The 26,389-nt window shown below is 39.6% G+C and overlaps 1 protein-coding gene across 7 annotated transcripts in view; it reads right to left on the bottom strand.

Annotated features, from left to right (window-relative positions):
- The window catches only part of GNAL (G protein subunit alpha L), a 181,660-nt gene that overhangs the window by 20,322 nt on the left and 134,949 nt on the right, over positions 1-26,389 (bottom strand). For all 7 annotated transcript variants that reach the window (XM_081873538.1, XM_081873539.1, XM_081873541.1 and 4 more), the window contains one exon: positions 13,203-13,300. In XM_081873538.1, coding sequence (XP_081729664.1) covers positions 13,203-13,300 — 98 coding nt within the window. The remainder of the gene's footprint in view (positions 1-13,202; positions 13,301-26,389) is intronic.

Below are 26,389 nucleotides of genomic sequence, written 5' to 3'. Positions count from 1 at the left end.
ATTACAAAAGAGCAAGACAGGCTTTTGCCCCAAACAGGCCTTGGCTCACTACATTCCTACTCTCTTTTGAAAATATATTTTATTGCACTCTCCCCCCAAAAAAACAATATAGCTAAACCAAACAAAATGGTCCTAAATTTTCCTGTGTCTTCTTATACTGTACACATTACAAACATGCTCCCATTTTTAATTTTAATTATTTGTTTGTCTACCCCCCCATCCTATTAATTAACTATATTAATTAACTATATTTACCAATTCCTATATGTGCAGCTGTTAACAGATGGGCTGTCATTTCCTTATCTTCCGGCAGAAACCAGTCTTTTATACAGCCAAACAAAATTACAAATGGGTTTGCTGGTACCTTATTGAGCATTAAAACTTTAATTTCATTTATAATCTTCATTCAAATGAGCTTTATTTTAGGGCAAAACTACATTTGTCCTGGCTCCCACCTTTGGCCAAAAGACTCAGAATCTTCCCACATGAAATCCCAAAACATTTATTGATACAATTAGTATGGGTACAGCATGAAGCAAAGTTCTTAACCTGAAGCACTATTTCTGGGTTAGTGGAGTCTGTAACCTGAACCTATACTTTTTAAAATATAATTGACTGATTAAAGGCTCGTGAGTGTGTGTGACTCGAATCCCCAAGTATTTAAACTAAGGGGTTAAACATTTTTTACTTAACTTATTCTTTAAAGTCTTATTCATATTGAATCCCATCCATCCCAATTTTATAAACCTGATTTTTTATAAATGAACATTTTGCCAAAAAAATTTAATTTCAAGTCTCTGAGAAAAGCTTACTGGATCATACATAAATAAAACCATTTTTTAAAGCTGTACAGGTTAATTTTAAACTCTTCCTGCACCACCTTTACCCCTATTTCTTTATTAACTCTCATTGCTTTAGCTAAGTGTCAGGGAACTGCCATCGGAGAGTCAGGTGGTGGAAGGGCTCAAGGAGGCTAGGAGACCTTCAGATGCTGAGGAAGGAACCAGTAGGGGGAGAGGGAGAGTTCCTGCAGAAACTCAGTTGGAGGAACGGCTCCAAGATGCTTCCAGTGAGAACAGCGGGGAGGGCTCAGGACCTCCGCTGGGGACGCCTACTCCGTGCAGGAAACTGTCACGCAGAGAATCCAGAAGGAGAGTTTCCGTCAAGGAACTCTTATGTTGGCGTAAATTCCGGAAGCGCCCACTGACGGATTCTGCCAGCGATTGAGGTAGCCATGCACCCATGGCTCCGCGGACTGGGAGAGTTTAGGAACTGATGGCAAAGCTTTGAGGGCTTAAACGCTTACGCACGAGCAGCCCCCTTTTCCCATTACACTAAGGTTTCAATAGATAACACAAATAATAAGGTGTTTCTTCATCACATTCCTCTTTTTGAAGGAAAATGCATCCAAACCGCTGACTGACAGTGAGGCATTTGGAATGCCTCTGAGACAGGTACTCTAACCTTCTGATAGCATTATCAGGCATGAACCAGGTCCTTTTGGGACCACTGCATTAGGTTTTTAATTTTTGGGAGGCAGTTTATGAACTAAGGAATGAGAAAACAGCTAGAAAGAGGATGTTGCCCATTCAAGAGGAAACAATCCCTATACATTCAAATTTTGAAAAGGGTTAATGTTTTGTTATATCTTGAGACTTTGCTGTAATTCATCTATATTAGTATTTATTTTCTAAATAATTAGCTGCATTTGAGAATACCAGTAAGTGCTTAATCTGATAATCCAGTGGATTGCTAGCAATGACCTTAATTGGACGGCAGATGATCCATCTCTAATACTATCTCGGAGAATTTATTCATCTTAACAATGCTACTCAAAATGAACTGCCAAAATCATACTTTGCTTAAAAAAAAAATAATCAAGTGTAACTACAAAATCACTCTGTGAATAGGACCCATGGAGGAGATGGGGGGAAGTCTCAAGATTCAGGGAAATATCTTTATATGGGTATGTATTTGGTTTTGTTTTAAATTTATATCTGTAAAATCAAATAAAAATGATTAAAATAATATAAAATACAAAACCACTGTGTGAAAATCTCTTTTGTAAACCTTGTGTTGTTTTGTATAATTTGAGTATAAATTATCACAATGCCACCCACAAACAAGAGAGAAGTGTTTGCATGTTGGGGGCAACCACAAGGTATACATAAGTATAAAATATTTAAAATTGTGACCCCCTGAAAGGGGTCCAACCCCACTAAAATGGCTAGAAGAAGAATGTGTATGTGGGTGCCAGCACCATGCTCTCCCTTGATGGTTTCCATTCCCTTTGCTCCAGGATGGTGTGGGAAACCTGTGGCCCCCAGAGGTTGTTGGACTCCAACTCACATCAGCCCTAGGCCAATGGATGATGGGAGCTGCAGTGCAAAATCATCTATAAGGCCACAGGTTCCAGTTCCCCACCCCTGCTCTAGGATCTCCCATAAGAGAGGAAGTTTAAGGGGCTGGGTTTAACCCTCAAAGAGCCAGATTGGAGAGCTCTTTCAAAAAAAGAAGGATTATAGAGCACACACTCCCAAATTCAGAGAAGCACAGAGCAGCTCATCAGCCAAAGAAGAAATGCTTCTTCAAGGGATGCAACATAGGACACAAAATTTGAGAGAGACTGTGTGTGTGTGTGTGTGTGTGTGTGTGAGAGAGAGAGAGAGAGAGAGCGCGCGCGAGAGAGAGAGAGAGAGAGAGAGAGCGCATGTGCTAGTGAACAGCACAGCAGAAAGAAGAATAGCAGAGTAAAAGTGAATGAATGAATGAATGAATAAATAAATAAATGCCCCATATATATATATATACACTATGGCGGGACACAAACCAAGGGCACAGCACAACATTTTGTTGCAGGGCTCACTTGTGGTGTCTAGTTACAAGCTGATGACCAGTAGATAATTACTGGTGTGGTACAGGAAAGGGCTAAAATGAGGGTGTTGCTATTTACTGTATATATTTGACAACATTTAAGTTTCGTTATTCAAATAAAAAAAATGTCACAATCAAATAAATACTGAATAACATTTTGAAACAAACAATGCTGTGTTTACATGTGTGGATCTCAGTTTGCTCTACCCTTGGTTCAAATTTCATCTGTCTCTTCTCGGTAGAATCATTAATAAAGCACAATGAACGTAAAAACTAAGTGAGATGGGGCCAGGAAAGGGGAAGTTTCCAACTGGCTTTTATCTGTGCTTCTGTTTATTATTCTCTTTCTGAGAGCACAATCCACTAGCATATGAGAACTGCAAGACTGTTCTAGTAGTAAGACCATTTTTATACTTTGTTAATAAGAGATAAATTCTTTCATGCTAAAAACATAATGTTATTTCACTAAAATGATCACTAGAAGAGAGAATGCAACAAAAGGAGTAAGTACTGTCAACATGACCTAACTTAACCATGACATTTTCCGAACATGAAGCCATCACAGATTTCTCTCCAGATCCTTATTTACTTTCCTTACATTAAGATTTCCAGATTTCTATTCTTATCCCTATTATTCCAGTCTTACTTTTTACTTGCTTTTCTATGTTGTTGAAATCATGATTAAATATTTCAGAATAGTTTATGGTTTTAATTGATTATATAATAGTTTAGCATTTTTAATTTGTTAAACTACCTTACAGTGAGTTGTCCTAAATGGTGGGTTATAGATATATCAAACAAACAAACACAGAATATGTGTTATATCAAATACTGTGTGTGTTAACTTTTGCTCACACAGCAAGACTGCCCCTTCCTCCCTTTCCCTCCCAGAGTGCCTTGAGCATCCTCATAAGGGGTTGGGGAACTGCAACTGATAAAAGAAAAAGCTTCACTCAAGGGTAAACTACATGTTATGATGCTTAATGATCCCAGTCCAACCACACAAGCTTCCTTCTCCACTCTTCTCCTGAGCATCATCTTCTGAAGGCTGTTGAACTATTTTTTCTTATAACATTTTGACCGGGAGATTAGGAGTGATCCTTACAAAGCAATATATCAAACCATTAACGCACAAACAGCTCACTTCTAGTAAAGCGAGCCACTGATTAAGGCGGTAAGGACGGCTGGTTAGATGCTTAGTTAACAGGAATTGCTAACAAAATGTGGTGATCCACATTGTGTGTGAACATGGGTGAGTGATATGTGTGTAAGGAAGAATAAATGGATGATGGATGAATGGGGAGTGCGCATGTGAGAAAATGGACAGATAATTGGGAATAAGTTTGTGGGAATAAGGATGCTGAACTAGATAGATCAAATATGGCTTTCCTTATGCTCATATCACAACACGGAAAGGATATCCATTTTAGTTAAATAACAGTGGATTTTACATACAAAGTTATCCAATTTTAAACTACTTTTTCACCTAAGCCCTTCTCAGTAAACCCATGACTGACAGTGCTTCTGTTTCCACAGCAACCTTCCCCTCCAGGGATTTAACCCCCTCCTCTGGCGTACTCTTTTGTAATATCTATATAATTGAACTATTAAAATCTACATGCATTGTTTTCTTCTTTTTAAAAAGCCAATCGTGAAATTCTGTTTTTTTCTTTGAATTGATCGTGTCATAAAAATAAGGACTAGTTACTGAATTTAAAGAAATTTAATTACGTTTGATTTCTTTGTGTACTGAAGCCAAGGGGGGGGGGGAAATGCTAAGGTTTAGAAGCTTACATTCTTGTGTAGAATCTGTCCCCCTGTTCTGCCTGTGAATGATCAAAGCCACCCACCATCCCTCCAACATGTTAGCATTAGCTATTCATTCTCCTTTAACATTAATTTTTAACTCACATTTTTTTACAAGGTGTTGTGTTCACAGAGGAAAAGGTGAAGTGATTATTCGTATTTAATGTTCGTCTGGTGTTGAATTAGCTCTCTTTTCGCAGAACAGGAGTAACCAAGCAGAATATATATGAAAAATTTCTATACATCTGGAGAGTAGCTTTATTTAAACAGAGATATCCAATATTTTCCTAAGGGTTCCTAGGAGGTAGCTATAATGGGGTAGATGAAATCCTGAAAGTTCATTTGCAAAAAGTTTATAGATATTTAAAGCTTATCTACACTTCCACTTGACCTATGCCTAGAAAGTACAGGTCCGATAAGTTTTCTGCTTGTCCCGTGCTCTCTAGGCATGGGTCTGAATGGTTTTTCATTTGTCACACAGCTTTTCCTGGGAAAACCCACTGATTATCGCTGAATCAAATCCAATGCCAATCCACAGAAAATCCTATTGACGTCTGTTTCGATTCAGCAGGAAACAATGTGTTTTCCCAGGTGACAGTGACAGGACAAGTGGAAGTGAAGTGGGATTAACAATCAACTTCCATAACAAAGAATAAAGAGAGAGAAATGGCAAGGAGAGCTTTAACTTTAAATCAGAGAGTATGTCAAAGCAGCATTTTTTCTTTAGAGATTACAAAGAAAAATGTTGCAAGGGTTGCTGCATACTCCAAAGATTGCACACTAGAAATGAGGTGGTCAATGTAAATATAAAGGGCTATTTAGATTTGTGGTGGCTGACAATTACACACACACACACACACACACACACACACACACGTATACACACTCAAATCCAACTGTAGTTTAAAATAATTCCCACTGGTTTATCAATTAATGCCTCCTCCCAGGGAAGAATGGGAACTGTATCTCTGTGAGGGAAAGAAGGGGTATTCTAATAACTCTCAGCACCCGTAACAAACTACAATTCCCAGAATTCTTGGGGGAAGCCGTGTCTGTTAAGGTGGTATAATACGGTGGTACCTTGGTCTTCAATTGCCTTGGTACTCAAATGCCAAAACCTGGAAGTAAGTGTTCCGGTTTTCGAACGTTTTTCAGAAGCCGAACATCTGATGCAGCTGTCGGCTATTGTTTCTGGGGAACCTGAACCAATCAGAAGCTGTGCCTTGGTTTTCGAACATTTCGGAAGTCAAACGGACTTCCGGAATGGATTAAGTTTGGCGCTTTTATTTTTTGCTATTTATTTTGCGTTTTTGTTTTTGAGGCTTTTTCGGTTCATTTGTTTTTATGACTGTGTGGAACCCAGTTCAGCTACTGATTGATTGAGTGACTGCAGAAATGGATAAGCCCCCCATCCAAACTATGACTATCATCATTGCAGATAAGAAAATAAGAATAATTTTATTTATCATCTACAATTCTGTCTTATTTATTTTATAGTACAGTACATTGATTATTCAGGATGCGGGTGGCACTATGGGTTAAACCACAGAGCCTAGGACTTGCTGATCAAAAGGTCAGCGGTTTGAATCCCCACGACGGGGTGAGCTCCCATTGCTCGGCCCCTGCTCCTGCCAACCTAGCAGTTCAAAAGCACGTCAAAGTGCAAGTAGATAAATAGGTACCGCTCCGGCGGGAAGGTAAATGGCGTTTCTGTGCGCTGCTCTGGTTCGCCAGAAGCGGCTTAGTCATGCTGGCCACATGACCCAGAAGCTGTACGCTGGCTCCCTTGGCCAATAAAGCGAGATGAGCACCGCAACCCCAGAGTTGGCCACGACTGGACCTAATGGTCAGGGGTCCCTTTACCTTTACCTTGATTATTGTTTTCATTTTATGGATCAATGGTCTCATTAGATAGTAAAATTCATGTTAAATTGCTGTTTCAGGGGTCTTGAACGGATCAATCCATTTTACATTACTTTCTATGGGAAAGCGTGGCTTGGTTTTGGAACACTTTGGTTTTGGAACGGACTTCCAGAACGGATTAATTTTGAGAACCAAGGTACCACTGTATTGCTTTAAATGTATGGAGCAGCTGTGGCCTCACTCAGCTGAATACAACTGACTGAAATTTTATTTATTGTTATAATAGTATGCGATAGTACCCATCCTCCCTTCCATAACTGTCTGGTAGCCTTGTTCTCTATACCATAAGCTTGTCTTTGATACTGGTAGTCTTTGTTTACAACATAGTGCTGGGATGTTCCCTGTGATACTGTCAGTCATGTGATAATTGGCCAGTTTTCTCTACTACAATTACTGCTGAACCTAAAAATAGCTAAACCTTGCCTTGGCCACTCATCTAATTTTACAGGAAATGAAAAACAATGAATCGCCCTACAAAAATGGTTTTGAATTCATGCCACTGAGCCATTGATATGAACTGAGTCTAGAAATTTAAACAGGAACAGAATTGGAGTTAATTTGTTAAGAACTGGAATCATCTACAAGTTTTAAAAAATATCATAAAAATAATAGAAATATTGTTTAAAATGACATGATATTTAACCTGGGCAGGTAGTTACCTAACAAAGTCCAGGTATTCCAAGCAAATTGCTTTATTCTTAAAATGCACCAGCCTTTTAAAAAAGTAACTTTTTTGTTCTATCTGAGCATTGGAAAATCGAATCAGGCCTGATGGCTGGATCTAAAACTGGCCCATTAGCCAGAGGCCATTTTGGCAGGTGGGCAGTGCTGTCATTAGGAAATTCAAAGTTCAAGCCAAGGTCCTGCTTATTTAAAAAGCAGCAGACAGAAGCTTATTCCTGAGCTTAGTGCTGTGCTCCTACAGTGCTAAGATCAGAAATAAGCCCCAGTCTGCCATCCTTTAAAGTGCAGGCTGAAGCTTTTTCTACCTAATGCCTTTTTTCACCTGTGCCTTTTGAAGCGCACCCAGTGGCTTATCTCCAATCTCAGTATTGTTCTTTGACATTTGCTGCTTTGTTTACTGACAGTCTACTGTCAAATAGCAGGCAGAAGCTTCTTCTTCTTTTTCCTCTTCCTTTCATATACCACCCATTCCTTTTTCCTTCCTCCTCCTTTCATATACCACCCATTGTAGAGACAGAATGGACCTCAAAGGTCATCCACACAAACTTATGCCAATAAAGGAAATCTACTGCTACAGAATCCCTGCATATGACGCTAAATTTCATTCACATCAGTGGGTGTGCTATGACACAAAAATGAACATCACTGGACATTATGGTTACTCCCCCACCATTTCAGCACATATATGCTCCTGTTTCACCACAAAAAAACAGCAGGAAAAGAACTGTATACTGTACTGGTATACTACCCCAAATTTCATCACGTTACTACTGCAATTTTTGGGGTTAAGGGGGCTGCAAATGGATTTTTAGTTTTCCAGATGTGGCTTTTATGTCACATGGAAGCTCAAATATAATAATGAAATTAACAGTTAGGGAAACATTGAAGAATTGAAATAAACTGTTGTATGAACGCAACCAAAGTGTGTCTATGCCATAGGAAGTGCTCAGTACAAAACAGCCTTAGCTACAGCTTCTTGTTTTAGTTAGTAAGCCAACATGAAGCCAGAATCTGATTTAAAGAATTACTTATTTACAATATTTGTATGCTACCCAATAAGGTAAGTTCCCTGGAGAGCATCTAACAGTTATAAACACAAATCAACATAAAACAAGATAATAAATTGATAAAAAGCAATATAGCACAAAATCCAATACAACAGAAAACCAGCAACAGAAAACAAAATCAATACAACAAAGCTCACAGCAGCACCAAACCACAACCACAGTTCTAAAGCAGGCATACAGTGGGAGGAAAGGTGACTGGGGAGAATGAGGCGTGAAGGTCCAACGGTCATTCTGAGCTTCCTAAAACCATGGTTTACCAAGCCAGGAAAACTATGTCTGAGAAGATCAGCAGGCTAAGAGCTTGGCCAGAGCTCTCGGGGGGGGGGGCGGTTTGGAGATACAGTGGTACCTCAGATTACGAACTTAATTCATTCCAGAGGTCTGTTCTTAACCCAAAACTGTTCTTAACCTGAGGTGTGCTTTCGCTAATGGGGCCTGCTGCTGCTGCTGCACCGCTGGTGTGCGATTTCCATTCTCATCCCGGGGCAAAGTTCTCAACCCGAGGTACTACTTCCGGGTTAGCAGAGTTTGTAGCCCGAAGCGTTTGTAACCCGAGGTACCACTGTACCTAAATTGTAAGAGGAACTGGTGCCATGCTAATAGCAATAATCTCACTTGACTCTCCCATCTGACATGTAATATGAACAATCTGCTTAAAAGAAATTGATGTTTACTGTCTCCTTGGCTGCTCTAATTTGACAAGTCAGTTTCTCCGCCATGGCAAGCCAGCATATTCATCCACACTTTAGTTATACCATGCATCAATCGAGAGTCCTTCAAATATGTTCCAACAGTGCACGATCTCTAACCTAGCAACCATCAGGAGAAAAGTTAACTTTTTAAAGTATCGTATGTGCTGTATGGACTCTTCCGTAATTCCCAGAAGGGCCAACAACATATTCTTTCCAATTATCTCAGCCAGTTCTGAGAACTGCTCTCTGTCTTGAAACAGAGTGCCATGGAACAACACAACAGCTCAATAAGCTGCAGGCAGAGCACCAGCAGGAACAGTGGGAAGAATACTCCACTCCTTGCTGATGAGGACAGCAAATATAACTTTTCTTAAGATATGAAAACTAAAGCTTAGGCTACAATTCAACTGTTTGTCTTTAAGATGACCAAAGAATCTCCGTTCTTTTCTGAACTGGGTCTTTTAAGAACAAAAATGATGACAGGAACACAATGACAACAAACATCTTGTCAATTATGCCCAATTACTACAAACTAGCATTTAAGCAGGCAGTTCATTAATGGAAAGGTAGCTAATATAGACAGCAGGCTGTCATGCAAATGAAGAGAATTATCTCTTATATAAATTCCTGCTTACATTGACCTACTGTATCATCTACATAGTCACACAGTTTTTGCGTGATTCCTGTGGCTTTTTGAACTTGATGCAAACTTTTTGCCCTTTTATGCTGCCTCTGCCATTTTACCAAATTGAAAGACTGCTGTCAGATCCTATCAAAATATTCAAAGTTATCAAAAGTATAACTGGGTCTCTTGGTTTTTTATTTTTTTGGGGGGGAGGGACCAGTCTATTTGGGTTTATGGGCACATTTGGAATTTTCAAAATGTTGCAGGTATCATTTCAAAACTACTGCAACAAGGGTCTTGTCCAGTTACAAAATGGCTGCTGTGGGGGCCACAGTGTCCCTCTCACTCTCACTGCATTAGAAGGCAAGCAGGTAAGAAGGGAAAAAAGGAAACACAGACCCTAGAGAAGTGGGAGAGGGGACCAAACTCCCACCAATGCAGACAAATCCAAACCTTGAAAGGAGGGAATGTAAAACAAAGATGACTCCCCCACCCTTGGACAGAGATGGGGAAGAAAACCAAGCACAGACCTCCAGATCTTAGAAAGGAGGAAAAACATACAAACACAGACCTACTAGATCCTGGAGAGCAGGGAGAAAGCAAATATACAATATTCTTTGCTATCTCTCCCTCCTTATGCTGCCCACCAGCCCTCTTCCAGCCACTAGCTCTTCTCTATCCACCCGTTACCTTTTTCTTTTTTTCTTTCACAAGGCTTTGCTCCCTATAAGCTCTGTGTTCTGCTGAGGTGTGGATCTCGGTTTGGAAAGCTGAAAGGAGTAGGAAGGACCAACATTCCTTCCGCATCTCAACTTGTTTTCAGAACTGAAGCTGCCCCCTCCTTCCCACTTCCAAAGAAGGAGGAAAAGGTATCTCCTGGAAAAGTGGGTGGGGCCAGGAGAATAGGGAGGCTTTACAGGCATTTCATGAGTGCCACTTTGGGGGTCCCAGATATAAACCATGGCTAAAACCACCCCGATACCTAAAGTTGTGTTTCGTCTGCAGTAAGACAGAAATATGCATTATGCCATTGAGGTAAATCTCATGACAACAAACTATAACACAAGTATGATAACTTGCCACCCATTTAATTATTTAGAGGTGGAAACCCTGCCTTTCTCCCTCCAAAAGGGGGTACCTTATATTATTATTTTTGAAAAAAGTTAATGATTATTTGACCTGGAAGAAAGTAGCTTTAAATCAGGGACATGCTTTCTTCAGACTTTCAGGATCTACTTTGCTTTATGCTAAAATTGGAAGCTTCACCAACCATGCTGAAGTGAAAAATAATGGAATACTGCAATGGGTGAGAAACTGTCTTTCAAACTGAGGCTGCAGAAAGAATAATAATCAACACTGGATTATTATAACACGTTTGTGATTTATATTAGAGAGCACAGAGCCACAGCAGGAATGACTGGGCATTTCTCAGGCTTTGGGACAAGGACTAGAGCTGACAAAGATGTATGTTGGGTGGAATTGCTGTGAAACTGGAAAAGCCTCCTTTTCCCATGAGGTTTCTAGAAATGTGTTGATGCTGTATTTTTTATTTGCGTCAAGCTATATTGCTCTGTACAATGCATTCTACTGATTTATTCTTTTCTGAGGGGAAGAAGGACTGAACTGGTCACTTATTTAACCGTTCTTACCAAGGAGGAATCCTTTATGGTTTGGGAGTTTTTCAAGAGGGAGAAAGTAACGTCTTCCTTCAATTTTTTTTTTAATTTTTTATTTTTAAGGAATAGGAGCCAGACATACCCTTAGAATTAAAGAATGTAGTATCTTGGAGCACGTGCTCAGTCCAGGAATTTGTTTATAATACCAGAACAAAGTTCATGTTTCTTGCCACCCAGAAATCCTCTGGTGGCTTCCATCCAAGCTTTGGTGATTTCACTGGCCTAATTTGGAGTGGAGGAGCCTTTTTCATATGTTGCTTTTGTTAAATAACCGGGAATCAAAAATCTTGATCTTCTAAATCTATTACAAATCACCAAGAGATCTGCAAGTACATCCCAAACTACTTTTTTTGTACCCCTTCTTTAAATGTATAATCATTTCCTCATAGAGAATTATTTATGTGTTTATAGAGTACCTCACCTATCTTCCAAAACAGATCAAAATTTACCAGTTTAACTCCATCCCCAAATAAAACCCAACACTTCCCCCAAAATTATAGATGGTAAATATATGCTGTTTTTTTGTGGACCATGTCTTATTACAGTATATATATTTCAAAATACTGTCTTTTGGCATGATATTAATTTTCCAGTGTTCAGTATAAGCGAATGGAATAACTGTTTTAGTTAGAGGGAAAAATGTGTCAAGTTTTTGTCAAAGATATACCTAAAAGCACACATAACCAAGTGAAATATCCTGCCTAGTTCCAAGTTTTTTCCATTTATCATAAATCCTCTATTATATACTAACCTGACTCTTACTTAAACAAAATTCAGATGAGCTGAAAGGAAAAAGCTGATCCTCAAGTTTTATTCTTATTCAAGCTCTTAAAAATAGGATATTATTGAAAAAATGGATAAAGGTAAAGGGACCCCTGACTGTTAGGTCCAGTCGCGGACGACTCTGGGGTTACAGCGCTCATCTCACTTTATCTCAGCTTCTGGGTCATGTGGCCAGCATGACAAAGCCACTTCTGGCGAACCAGAGCAGCGCACGGAAACACCATTTACCTTCCCGCCGGAGCGGTACCTATTTATCTACTTGCACTTTGACGTGCTTTCGAACTGCTAGGTAGGCGGGAGCAGGGACCAAGCAACGAGAGCTCACCCCATCGCGGGGATTCGAACCACCGACCTTCTGATCGGCAAGCCCTAGGCTTTGTGGTTTAGACCACAGAGCCACCCACGTTCCCCCCCCCCCAAAAAAGTAGATACATATCACATAAATGAAAACAAGCACCAAAATGCCCCATAGAACCAATATAATAAATTAGTATTGATAAGCAGAGGGGGAAACATATCAACTTGGTTCCGTATGCATAGTTATGTTCCAGTCCAAATTAAGCACATTTAAGTTCCACAGTTTACAGTTGGGGAGTTCCAAGTATGTGCATCACTCTCAGCTATTGAAATAAGTAGGACTGAAAAGTAGTCAACTTTGGCAGGATCAGGCTCTAAGTCTTTAAGGAGTGTGTGTATTTCATTATAATACTGATTTTAAAAGAATGCTAAGTTTTGTAACAACTTGCACCCTACCAGATGTTATGTATTATGATAAGTTGATATTTACTTTGGAATGGGGATACTGTATAACTAAAACATGGAGTAATTACATAGTTGGTGGACTGAGTGAGAGGAGCAGTCACTGTAAGTGAGGTTTGAGAGAGGAGAAATGGCCATAATAAATCAGGTGTAGTGTATGAGGAACATTCCCTTTCCTGTGAAAAAAACACCTCCCTCAAACACAAAGCAAAACAAAAATGCTTTCTGTAAGCTTCCACTGGCCTCCAATCATTAATTTAGAATGCTGGTTTTCAGGCTTACACAAGTACATTGTTCTGTAAGAAGCACTTACTATTGTGCACAATCAATCAACTGGTATTCATTTGATCTCTCGAAGCATGCCTTTACTCCTTCGTCGTCCCAGAGCTTTTTTGCATGTTCAAAGAATTCCTGAAAATTGGAAATGTGATAACATATTAATTTTGATGAAATATTTGAATTCTGACTCATATTTATATAGAAAGAGATATAATCAACTAAACTCTTCTTAAGGGGTCCAGGAAGCTCCCCAACATACTGTTTCCCCCCCAAATATTTTGTTGTTGCACCCTTTCAAAAATGGAAGAAGTTACAATACTGGTAAACCGCAAGCAGGATACTATGCTATCTGCCTAAAAGAACTGAGCCATATCTCAACTTCGGAATTTAAATTTTATTGTCAAGAACAACAACCTTTGCAGCATAGCCATGCATATTTTTGCAGCAAAATCAAATCTTTAATGTGACACCTCTTTGTGGTTTTAAAAAATTGTATACTGTTTTATTTGACTTGTTTATGTTAAAAATACAGGGACACCCCCCCACTGCCTTAGGTGAGACTGATATGTGTGCACACGTGCACAGCGCTGAACCTGGAAGTGACCCAGAAACGTCATTAAAAAGTCACTAAAAGGGCAGAACGGAGGTGTTTCAATTGCATGTGATTTCATGCAGGCACGCAATGACCCAGAATGCAACCCCTGAGCAAATCAGGGGTTGCCTGTACTTCACAGACAAAGCATACCACTTAAGAGCTTAGGTAAGATCTGAAGCTAGCCTCCTCTCCTGTTAAGTTTTTACTTTGGATTCTTTATTATGTAAAGGCACCTTAAAAAAAAAAATCCCCCTGGGTTTCCAAAAAACGGAATCATCAGCATATGTAATACTGTTGGTTGCATTCAACTAGCTTTCATTCAGAAGAACGCTTGTAATGGGTCTACTCTGAGACTAACATGGATATTTTATGTATATACAAATTATGTCATGCATCATTCCGAAGAGCTAATTCACACAATCAGGTGATGGTTCTTGAGAATGGTTCTTAATGAATACTGCATTCACATTACTATTTATGACAGCTAATACGTGATACTGTTAATAACTTCAAACATATGCAATTATAAAATAAAGCTGGTCATGTGAATCAACACAAATAAAATATGAAAGAACAAATTTGCTTCTATCCCTTCTCTTTTTAGAAATATCTTGGAAATGTTTCTGAATTCTATATTTCAGCTTTAAATAGTCAAGTTGCTCTGAAAGATTAATTTAATGTATGTATAAACCTCCTGTACCATTTCTAGTACTTTATGCACTCAATGACTAGCTTGACAGTTCAAACAGCCAGATAAAAAATTGCTGTAATTATAGGTGCTGTCTATCACAATTTCCATTTAAAATGTAACTTCACCTTGAGTCATACATAGGTCCTAGCAGAAGGTGGGATGTTACTTTAAAGTTAACAGGTTCTTGAAAAAGAAAGGGGGGGGGGGAGAGACAACTAGTGAGGTTTTTAGTAAGGAAAAATTCTTCTTACATATTACTCATTAGATCAGGTCTCAAGAATTTCATTACCTTCAGCTCCAAAATGACTTCCTGCTTCAAACAAAAGGGGGAAAATGCAGTGCACATAGAGGTTTTTAGATTTTTTTAAAAAAATTAAAATGGTTTGAAAGGATGTGCTCATATTAGTTTATCCAAGTGTCAGAATTCTATGGAAAATTAATCAATTCACTAGAAAGTAAACGATTTTAAAAACAGAATAAAATATTCCACTCAGAAGAGGAGACCATCACTTGGAAAGGTTCAAATGCTTGCATACCTATGTTAGCAAAAGACATTTCAAACTATTAAAATTCTGACTTAGGTGTTCGTTTGTGTCTGACTGGAGGCAAATTCTCTAACTCCGTACCATTTTAAAATCACATCCCTTTTAACAATGCTTTGTTGTTTTGATTTATTCTGTGTTGAACATAATCAAACATGTTTGATCAGTAATGCCTTGGTATATGATCAGGCAGCAGACTGAAATCTAAACCACTTTGGAAAATCCTTTAAAAAACACTGCTGTGGCTGCTTTTTCTCTTTTTAACTATGACTGCCCTTTCACACCACAGGTGAAATTTAAATTGATAAAAGTACTTCTAAAAAGCGGATTTTCCTCAGGTGAACATAAGATAGCTAATGTTTTCTTCAACTACAAAAAACCCATAAAAGCAAGCCTAGAGAGACTATGGTCAGCAGGTTCCATGAACTCTCTTTGTTGTGAGATTTGAGGAGGTGATTTGTTAGTTTGCGCCCTGGGTGAGAGACAAGGTGGAAGGGTAGAGTCCTGGGTGGGAACCAGGAGGTCGAGAAGTGTTGAGTAGGCAAGTGTTTCAGAAGGAAAAATAATTGTTTTTGTTTTTTAGAAGGACCATGCTGGATGGGGAACATAGGTTAAACACCTAGGAAGAGCTGAGCTAAATAAAAGGTTGGGCTTGATCTGTGAGCTTTAAGCACAGAAAAGTTACCAGTTTATAATTAATCAGTTTGTTTAGCCAAAGGCCATCACAAAAGAACAATGTCCGAACAGAAAAGAAATGGGTAGGGCTGATCCAACTGGCCCACAAGATAGTAAAAGCCACACTTTTTTCCCAGCTCAGTATGAAAAGGAGCCTGCCCTTGGAACGAAGAATGACAGTTCAGGAAACATGCCCATTCAAGAGTGTTATTTTTGACAATAGGTAAACCTCAGACATTAGGATAGAAGAACTACTTGTTAAAGGATTCACGTGGCTGCATTAAATAAACAACAAGGTTGAAAGTACAGTCACTTTACTCAGAAGTCTCATTTCACTCAGTTCAACAGGACATCCTCTTAGAAGTGTGTGAACTGATTTTAACTTTAAGCAGCAATCCGCCTCGAACTATGTGGACTGTGTCTTCTCTCTCCTACTATGTTAGTCATAACTCTGAAAAATGCTGGACTTGGTAAACTCTCACATTTCCTAATTTAGACTTTTTGCAGCTCAGAGCAGATGCTTTAGTATTGCTCATAAACATCCTCGGCGTACAACAAGAGTATGCAATAATTATGTCCTGAGTACTGTATAGTTCTTCCCAGAGATTTATTAAGGCACTGCACTGTTTATTATTTTACAGTAAACTGTCTTTCCCTTCTTATAATTAGAACAAACTTATTCAAAATTCAAATAATTGCACATAGAGTACATCATCATCATCACCATCACCATTTCTAAATGCCATTCCTGATCACTGACCAGGCTGGCTGGGCTGGTGGCATTGAAGTTGGAAAACACCTGAAAATGCTCAGACAGTCACTATTCCTACAAGAACCTATTTTTTGAAGGAGGAAAACTTGTCCATTAACCTATGCATCTACTTTAAAAGTGAGTGTATCTTTAAAGATTGTGATGAAATCTGGTGGGCAGCCATGACTGATTATCAGGGGCGTCTTACCCATAGAGGTTGGCGCCAGGGAAGAGGGAGAGGCTGGACACGGTTTCCCCCGGCATCAGCTCACCACCCTCGCCCGCCTCCACCATGCCGCACCGAAGCAGTGCCGCACCCAGAGCCTCCATCTGCCATGGCCACCGTAGCACAAAGCAGCAAGTTGAGCCAGGAGGTGGGTGGCGCGTCCAGCCTCTGCCTCCTGCCCTCCAGCCACTGCCCACCGCCTCCTCCAGCAGCAGCGCCGTCCTCCCTAAAAAAGGTCGACAACTCTGGGAAAGGGGGGGGCACCGCCAGAGGGAGCTTTGCACCATGGCGCTGGATATGCTTAAGACGGTCCTGCTGATTATAATAAAAAGAAGAGAGATCATACAGGAATGCTCTCTGTCTTGAATAATTCTTGGCACAAGGACTTTTGTTTAGGAAGTCCTTGTGTTAAAATTGTTTGCTCACCTAGAGGTAAAATATGGAGGTAAAATATAGCTATTTTTCTGAACGGTAAAAAGTTCAAAATCTGTGATAATTTGTCTCAAACATTTGACATTTTTAACATAGACATGATTTAGCCTAAGAGAGGTTAAGGAGCAATTCTATACACAAGAAGCTGCTGTAAAGCAATACAATGCAAATTAAGTTGGCATAAAGTTACACTAGATAAAACCCTGTTCAGCAGTAGGACTGCTACTGCTGCTCTGCCGAAGCTTGGCAGAGGGAAAACAAGCCTATAAAATATGCTAGGTTGCTAGGTCATGTGACTGAGCTGAACAGGCTTCATATGCAGCCCAAGTCTCCCCTCTCTGGTCCTGCCCCCACCATGCCCTTTTGGGGGACTCTTCTCAGCCGACTGATCTGTGATTAGCAAGTTACATTGGTGTATCATTGGCTGTGCCTGGGTTGGGGAGCCAGGAATCAGCTGACTGAGCTAGAGATCTGCTGCATCCTAAGATGTTCAACCTGGTTCATCTTGCCATTGGATTGCCCCCTAAATGTGACAACAACATCAACTGAGTTGAGTGACATGGTAAATACATTATGGCAGGTTGCTGGAACCTACATCACAGAAAACAGGCACCTGAAAATAGGTCTTACATGTTCTTCCTCCAAATTAAAGTAACAAACAGACCATGGATGAACAGGGCATAATTTCTCCATAGCCATTCTCCTAAGAAGAACGCTTAATATAATCAAATGTCAATGCTAAATGCGTAGTTCAGAGTCTATTTGCTGCATCCCTTGTCATATTTGATTTGGATGTTTTGCTCTTTTAAAGTATTTCACAGCATTAAACACAATCTAAAATAAATATCCACACACTCATATTTCAAACAAACAAGCAGATTCCCATGATAATCATGCTTTTGTTTAGAAGACAGGAAATGTCCCCTATGGCTTCAACACAGCCACCTTTCAATGCTGCATGTACAGGTTTGTTCAAAGGAGTTTACAGTATTTTGCTATGGAGACACAGCAGCTTACTGTCCCATCTACTGAGCTAGCAACAAAGACAAACAAAGAGGGTTGTAATATGCAAATAAATCTCTCTCCCTTAATTTTTCAGCACAACTTACAACAAAAGCTTCATTAGCACACAACCTGAGACATAACACTCATTAAAACTCATTTAGGAATAGCCAAGTTGGAAGCCAAGGGACCTGCTTAACACGATGTTCAAAGTCTCTGTGTACACCTGCTTTAGTGTACACTTAATTAAGAGGGCAACCCTTGGGAGAAGATTATCTCTACCCCCAGCAGGCCTTTTTTCTAGAATAATTTCTAGGTGTGCAATAATCATGCAATTACCCTTGCTAATTAGTGAAAGCTATCACTACTGACAGAAGTAGCCCTTTCCCTAATTTTCTAAATATTCTACATATTCTTCGCAAGGTCATTTTGTTTCCATTACATCTCATCACATCAACAACTTGATTAATTGTACTATGAGCTTTTAAGAAAAGTGATTTGATGTATCAAACATTAGCCTGGAGAATCAGGAAACAGTGTTCTTGCTTTCCTCCTCAGGATGTATTTGTGTAGGTCCAAGAGACTGGTATGACGTAATCAAATCCTAGCAGAATACTGCCATGCCATGCCACTGCAAGTGTCTGATGAAACAAATTATTTCTGTACGTAATACACCTTCATAAACAAAACACACAACTGTCCTTTGTTACTCCATAAGCCTGTGAACAGGGGCTCATTTTCATGTCCTTTTACATTCCTCTTTCAGCAAGTAGATTTATTTGCAACTTCATCCTATTTTTTAAGCATGTGGATGGATTTATCAAAGTATATAATTATAGATACAGAATTTAAACATAGATACACTGTGTGAAATCATACACATTGGTAATGGCACTCAAGTAAACCATTTGTGTTTATTTCTAATAGGTACTTAAGAACAGCTTCATTGGATCAGCCCAAAGGTCTCCCTAATCTACTATTCCATCTGTAGTCAATAAAATAAATGCCTGTAGACAGCTCACAAGCAGGGTATGATGTTAATGGTAATCCCTTGTTTATCCCCAGCATGTAGTAACTGGAGGTGTTCAGCCTCTGTACATTTATCTATCTGTCCAATAGCTCACAGACAAACCTATTCTCCATTAATTTGTTTTAATTTTTGCCAAGCTGGTTTCTGGCCATCACAGTCTATTGCAACAAATAAAAGCTATAGTGTGCTGCAGTGGAAGTGTATACTGGAATCCCATCTCCATAATTGACATCAAAAGGACTGTTGTGAGGAAAAGTGGGCCAACCCAATGTATGCAACTTGAAAGGAAGTACAGCCTAGAAATGTGATACATAAGTAAGAGATATGGAATTGTACATTCAGACCAATTGTTCAACTAGCCCAATACCTAAGGAAGAGGTCATTCCAATTTCCTTCCATTTGAGATCATTTTGATTGAGCAGGCTGGCCCAACTTTTCATACCAAGTGGGCCACAGAGTACTTTGACACAGAAACCATGGGCTGAACACTGCCTTGTCATGTAGGGCAGGGAAGTGAGGCCAAAATTTGATCCTCCCCTTCAGGCCTTGGTGCTGCCTTTTGAAAGCCAGCTAAGCGATGCACGCTAGGCTTTGGAAAGAAGGCTCAAGGCTCTGGCATGGTCCTAGCTCTCCCGCCTCCTTCTCAAAGCTAGGAAAGTGCTAACAAGGCTTTGGTAAGGAGAAAGGAGGACTCTAGGACCCTGTCAGAACCCCCACAGCTCCTTCCCAAAGTCCAGCACCTCCTTATCCAGCTTTGGGAAAGCAGTGTGAGGGCTTGGGGGGGGGGAGAGGCATCAAAAGTTGCTGAGGGCTGCCAAAAAGACCCTGAGGGCCACACCTAGGCCCGCCCTGCATATGATACACTACTGAGCTTTGCCCTTCCCCTAAAGGAGCATATGCAGATTTATCTAACAGTAGAAGCCAATTTGAGGAATGGAGGGAAGGTCCATGAATTCGAGGGAATGTCAACGGATTGAAGTCCAAAGCTGTGCTTATTCTGAGTTTAGCTACAGTAAAATTTGGAGAATGGTAAGTAAAGTTATTGGGGGGTTTTGTTACACATTTCAGTCTGCAACATTATTTTATGAAGTTTGCAATGGTGAATTTTACATTCTCCCTTGACAAGGCATAGAAAAGGGCAAGCACATCCTACTTCCTGCTCTGTAAGCAAGGTTCATATCCACCAGACTAACCAATCTAGTCAATCTATTCCCCATGCTGCACCAAATGCTGTTCTGGAGGAATGCCCAACCTTCTGGACTTGCTTGGAGGGCGGAGGAGAGAGAGATGAAGGGATGGCAGTGGAAGAATGGTAGGAGATCCTGGAAGAAAACTGATTGTGGTTCTTGGGGTTCAAGCCAGGATACATACTGAAAATGGGAGTTTAAATTAATTAAATATTTAAGCATAATTAATAAGCTCAAAGCTTTAATCAGTTCCCAGCTCCAAAACTTACTGTCTTGTAAATAGGTTTGTGTGCACAAATAATGTTAGTAAAGTTAGGCAGTCAGAACAAAAATTCTTACAAAGTTTATTAATTCCATTCATTTAATTAAAATCCCATATAATCTTTATTACAAGTCAAAGAAAGAACAGCATTTTCAACCTCTTTTACATTACAATCCTATATATTACTCTCAAGTAAGTCTCACTGAGGTCAACGGGACTTATTCCCCAGGAAAGTATGTATAGGTTTGCAGCCTGAAGCACATAAAGTATCACTGATGCTTAGTGTTACAACACTGCAGAAATTAACAATTCAGAAATTCAGTTATATTTGAAACCTTTTTGATTTCAGTAACTGCTTAATTACTGTTAAGGAAGATAGCTCTTCAGAAGCCAGTAAGTTTATTTGATAATATTACTAGCCATCATTTAATACTTTATTCTTATAAACTAGATGAATATTTCACGCAAAACATTTCTTCAGTAACAAAGAACGAGAATAGATATGATACATGTTAGGAACAGGAAATGTTTCAGCTTAGAATCCATCTACACTGGACACTCAACTGCATGCAGTTTTTGGACTTTTTAAAAAAGAAAAGAAAAGAAATCAAATATACCCAGCCTATTAGAAAGGGACAAAATTAATGTGAGCTTGAAAATAGAAGCCTGGGAAACTGACATAGACGCTTCCCCCCCTTTATCACCAAACATAGACACAGTAGTACCCTGGTTCTTGAACTTAATCCTTTCCGGGAGTCCGTTCAATTCCCAAAACCGTTCGAAAACCAAGGTACGGCTTCCGATTGGCTGCAGGAGGCTTTCTGCACTCAATCGGAAGCTGTGTCGTATGTTCAGCTTCTGGAAAACGTTTGCAAACCGGAACATTTCCCGTATTTTCCCGTGTATAAGAAGAGGTTTTTTATTATTAAAAAATGCTAAAAATTGGGGGTCGTCTTATACACAGATAGTGCAGCAGTAGGATGGGCAGTCGGTGGCTGCCATGAGCAGGAGATTGTCAGCGTTGTTTGGGCGTGTGATTGGTGGCTGCTGCAAGGTTTGCTGGTGATTGGCTGCTGTGGCAATTGGGCAGGAGATCAGTGGCTGCTGGTAGTGAGCGGACAGATGATTGGTGGCTTTATTGATGCACGCGATTGGCAGTGGTGGTCAGGCATGTGAGCGATTGTTGGCAACCCACCCCTCCAAGCTTAACAACTCTGGGCAATCTCTCCCCATTTCCTCAATTTGGAGTCCCTCAAAATAGGGGTCGCCCTGTATGCGGAAAAATACGGTACTTTCGGGTTTGCGGTGTTCGGGAGCCAATTTGTTTGACAACTAAGCCGTCCAGGAACCACTGTACACAGTCTAGAGGCACCATAGCTCAATGGTTTGAGAGCAGAAGGTACATTCCTGGCAACTGGTTTTTTTATTTAAAGGATCATATAGCAGGTTAGGTCAAATAACCTCTGCCAGGGACAGAGTGAACTGACAGTGAACACTGGTTATGCTGCAATCAAAGATTGACATGGTATAAGGCAGCTTCCCAAGTTCCTATAATTGTTCTTTTTCACATCTATAATTTACTAGACAGTGTAATCCTATATATGCATATTTTGGAGTAAGTCCTGCTATGCCCAATGAGGCTTAGTCCTTAGTAAGTGTGTTTAAGACTGACATTTTTCATAATGGAGAAAAAGGTGTTTTACCAAGATAAAAACCAACCAACCAGTGTATCAGAAATACCCAGTAAAAATCAGGGATGAAATTAGAACTCATACTCAACAAAAAAATAAAATCTGGAGCTTATACAGTGGTACCTCTGAATACACACACCTCAGGATGCGAACGTGGTATACATGGAAGTATTTTTCCGGGTTTCACTGTGCGTGCATGCGCAGAGGCACTCTATGTGCCGCATGCATGAGCAGAAGCGGCCCCTCCGGATATGCACAGCTTGGGATTCGACCGGAGCTCCAGAACAGATCCTGTGCGCAACCGGAGGTACCCCTGTACTCAATGAAATATTAATTAATTAATTAATTAATTAAGTTTTAATCAACTGATATGATTGTGAAGCATGCATACTCTGTGCAAGAGAGGAGAATCCCTAAAGTTTTTGCAAGTACCTATACTTTCAGGATCATTTCTACAGTGTCAAAGTTGAGAATTGTGCTCGAAAGTGTTTGGCTTGAAAGTGAACCATAAGGAGGAGTCAAAGTGTTTTCTTCTGAGAAGCCAAGTGGGCAGCGTTACATTTCTGGAGCTGCTACCTGTTATTGATAACTGTTGTGCCTTCTTTTTATTAAAGAGAGTGGAGGGAGAGAACACAGACTGAGTGGTCAAATAACATACCCCTCCTCAAACCTAGATACCTATATTAATATGTAAAATTTACTGACCAACAATCAAAAGGGTTTTTTTTAATCAATCTATGCCATTACATAACCAAACGCTGCAGTCCTAGATGAAAAACATTATAGCTCAAGCAATTTAACAACAACAACAAAAGTTTTAATATATTACAAAAGCAGTCTTCTAAAGCCTGCCTAAATGAAAAGCCTTTACAGTGATTTCTAATAACTGGTAAAGACAATAATTCCTTTGGGACCATAAAGGACTTTTTCTGACCTGCAGCTACACAATTCCTAATGAAAGGCTTCTCCGGTAGATCATAATGGGGTAGGAGTCTGTGTCTCAAGGGTTCTGAGGAACTCCCTAAGATAATACAGAGCCTCGGCTGTTCAGGACTTAATAGGTAAACACCAGCATTTTGAATTCACCCCGAAAACTAAATGGTACTATAGTACTCTAGGTTTTCTCTCTGTATTTTACTTTGGAGGGAATATTATCAAAATGCAGAGTGAGCACACCTTTTAAATATCTATCAGGCTCTTAGTTTCTTATGTGTTCTAGGAAATGCAATCTGATTTGTCATCTTGCTGGATGAAAACTCAGTTATACACAAAAGCAGAAAATGGCATTTCTTAAAAATGTGAATATTCAAAATGAGTTGGAAGACTCAATTTAGAATATTTTTCCATATATAAACATATGTGAGTCACCAAATTAACATTTAAAATTTTTGCCCTTTCTTCTAATTTCGGAAGTGGTACTCTCATATTCTTATGTTAACTGCTAATTAGTTACAAACAGCTCAATTCTGCCATTCTTGAGCAGCAATCTTATGCTTGCTTATTCTGCAGTAAATTTCACTGGATACATACAATTTACTCCAAAATAAGCAAGCATAGGACTGCTGCTCAATTAATCAATCCATCAATAAGTTTCCAAATAACATGGGAGATCTCTGTCATATATTTCTTCATATAAACAAAATCCATTTATTTTTAAAAGCACCTTAATGCTACCATGATATTCCTGGGCAAAATGAAACCTTACTCATCCACCCATAGCTGTCAACTTTCAGATTTGAAAATAAGGGATCAGCAGCCTCGAAAATAAGGGATCAGCAGCCTCACTTGTCCCGGGGACAGTCAACGGGATATCTAACAATCCGGGATAGCAGTGGGAAGCAGCGGGAAACAGCGCTGGAATAAAGGAATTTCCCACAAAAAAAGGGAAGGTTGACAGCTATGCATCCACCCAAACCTGGATGGCAATAGTTTACAGAAAATAAAGCATTAAACACATTGACAAAAAGACTCACTGTACTTATCATAGTCTCTACCACTGGTGACCTATAATATTTGTCCAATATGATATATTCTCTGCTTTGAAACAAATATCACTTTTATCATTATTAAAAATTAATTCTGGACATCATTAATCAGATTATACATATTTAATTACATACTCCTTATATCAGTGGGTGGACAACTTGTGGCCTGCATCTGCCCCCCAGAACTTGATTTAAGAAAGTCACCTGCTATGATGCTGAAGGGTTCCCCCAATCATTTATTTCTATTTAATTTTTTAATAATAATAATAATAATAATAATAATAATAATAATAATAATTTTTGAAACTTTTTTTTACTGGCTGCTCCCATAAGTCCCCCACTCTAATGGCAAAAAGGGTTGGCCTGGAAGGATTTTATCTAAGGAGGTGTGACTAAGCCTATGTATAATCTTGAAGTTCAATGATATCACTGACTTGATTTTCAGATGAACAGCACTGCCAACATGACTTCTAAAGTAGCAACCAGGAACATCTTTGAGTTCTGATGCCCCTCCAACTCCTCACCCTGTATGCCCCAGTAGGCTAAGAGGCGCTAATTCAACTCACTGAATCAATACTTCTCTCTTAGGTAGTAAATACAATATAATACAACAACAGAAGGCATGCTGGGACAAGAGAAACATACAATGATTTTGGTATTAACTGATTGTTCACTGATCCTTGATCTAATGTTCTATTTAGATTATAGATGTCTAAGTATGCAGTGTAGTTTCAGGCAAAGAGCACAACAAGGTGTCGTATCGGTATGCATTTTATAGCTCTGTTTAATAAATCACCATGTTTTTAAGCCTTTGTGATTTGTTCTCGCACTGTACTTTTTGAAACATCAAAGCTCCCATCTGATTTTAAACTAAACGTACTACTGAAACAGCAACCAAAACATGGAACTGATTCAAAGATGCCCAGTGGTGGTATGATTGCTGCGAAAAACAACTTCAATGGAGTTAGGACTCGTGGAATGTGTACAATTCAATCTGCTTATTCACAAGGATTTGCAACATAAGGCCCTCAGAGTCAGAAACACAACAATGGCATGCATACTTCCCACCAATTTGACCAAACTGAATGGGAAGCTGATTCAAAATGTTTCTGCAGCAGTGTAGAGACTCAAATACACAGAAGCGATTTTAAGTGGCAACCAGGATCTTGCAGGCATGCATAAATCAGCTAATGATAGGTTTTTTCCATGTATTCAAACCAAATGTAAAATTAATACAGTATCCCAAACCAAGACTCTTAATTTGCTCATAGCTGATTTACGATTTTTGTTTATAATTCATTTTTAACTCAGGAAAGCATCAACAATTCTTTTAGCACATTGAGGCTTTTTAATGGATACTTGTATTGGCAAACAATAATGTGTACACTGCCAGCAGAATAATAAAAGGTGGTTCTCCCAACCAAAGTGATATGTAAACACAGAACAATTAAAAAGTAACTTCAGCTGCTGAGACAATTCAGAAAGCATTTTTTTATCATCAACATTTAGAGTCATTAGGCTATACTTAGACAAAGTTATTCTATCTATTTTCTTTCGTGACTAAAGCTTTCGAGGCCAATCCCAAAGCTTCTCTGGTACTCAGAAAGTATCATTATGGTGTTTTATTTGATGTTTTAATGCAGGGGTCAGCAAGATTTACCTCGCCTGGGACGGTTCCCTCTAGCGGAGATCCCTCCATGGGCCAGATCGCGTGCGTGCGTGCGGCCGCGATTTCCAGCATCTGCGCAGACACGATTTCCGGCATCTGTGTCTGCGCAGACACGGTTTTCGGCGTCTGAGCATTGAAGACACTATTTTTAGCACTGCGAAAGTGAGTCCCCACACCCCACCAGTTTAGCACAGCGGGCGGGGACTCCCCGAGCGGGCGGCTTGGTTTGGGGGCAGCTTGTGGGCCGGTTAAACGATCCCCGTGGGCCGCTTGTGGCCCATGGGCCTTAGGTTGCCTGCTCCTGTTTTAATGTAAACAACTTTTTGATTATTTTTTTAAAAATATAAAGTGGTATAGAAACTAAATGAACAATAACAGTAAGTCCCACTGGGGAAAAACGGCACCTGGACATTCCATTGTGCTGACCGTAACCTATGTTTAAGGTGCCATTTGGTGATTAGTTTCTAACGCTGCACCTGACAT

This window comes from Podarcis erhardii (genome assembly GCF_964252035.2).
Source record: "Podarcis erhardii genome assembly, chromosome: 8".
Taxonomy (NCBI): domain Eukaryota; kingdom Metazoa; phylum Chordata; class Lepidosauria; order Squamata; family Lacertidae; genus Podarcis; species Podarcis erhardii.
This window is presented reverse-complemented; position numbering and strand designations above follow the sequence as displayed.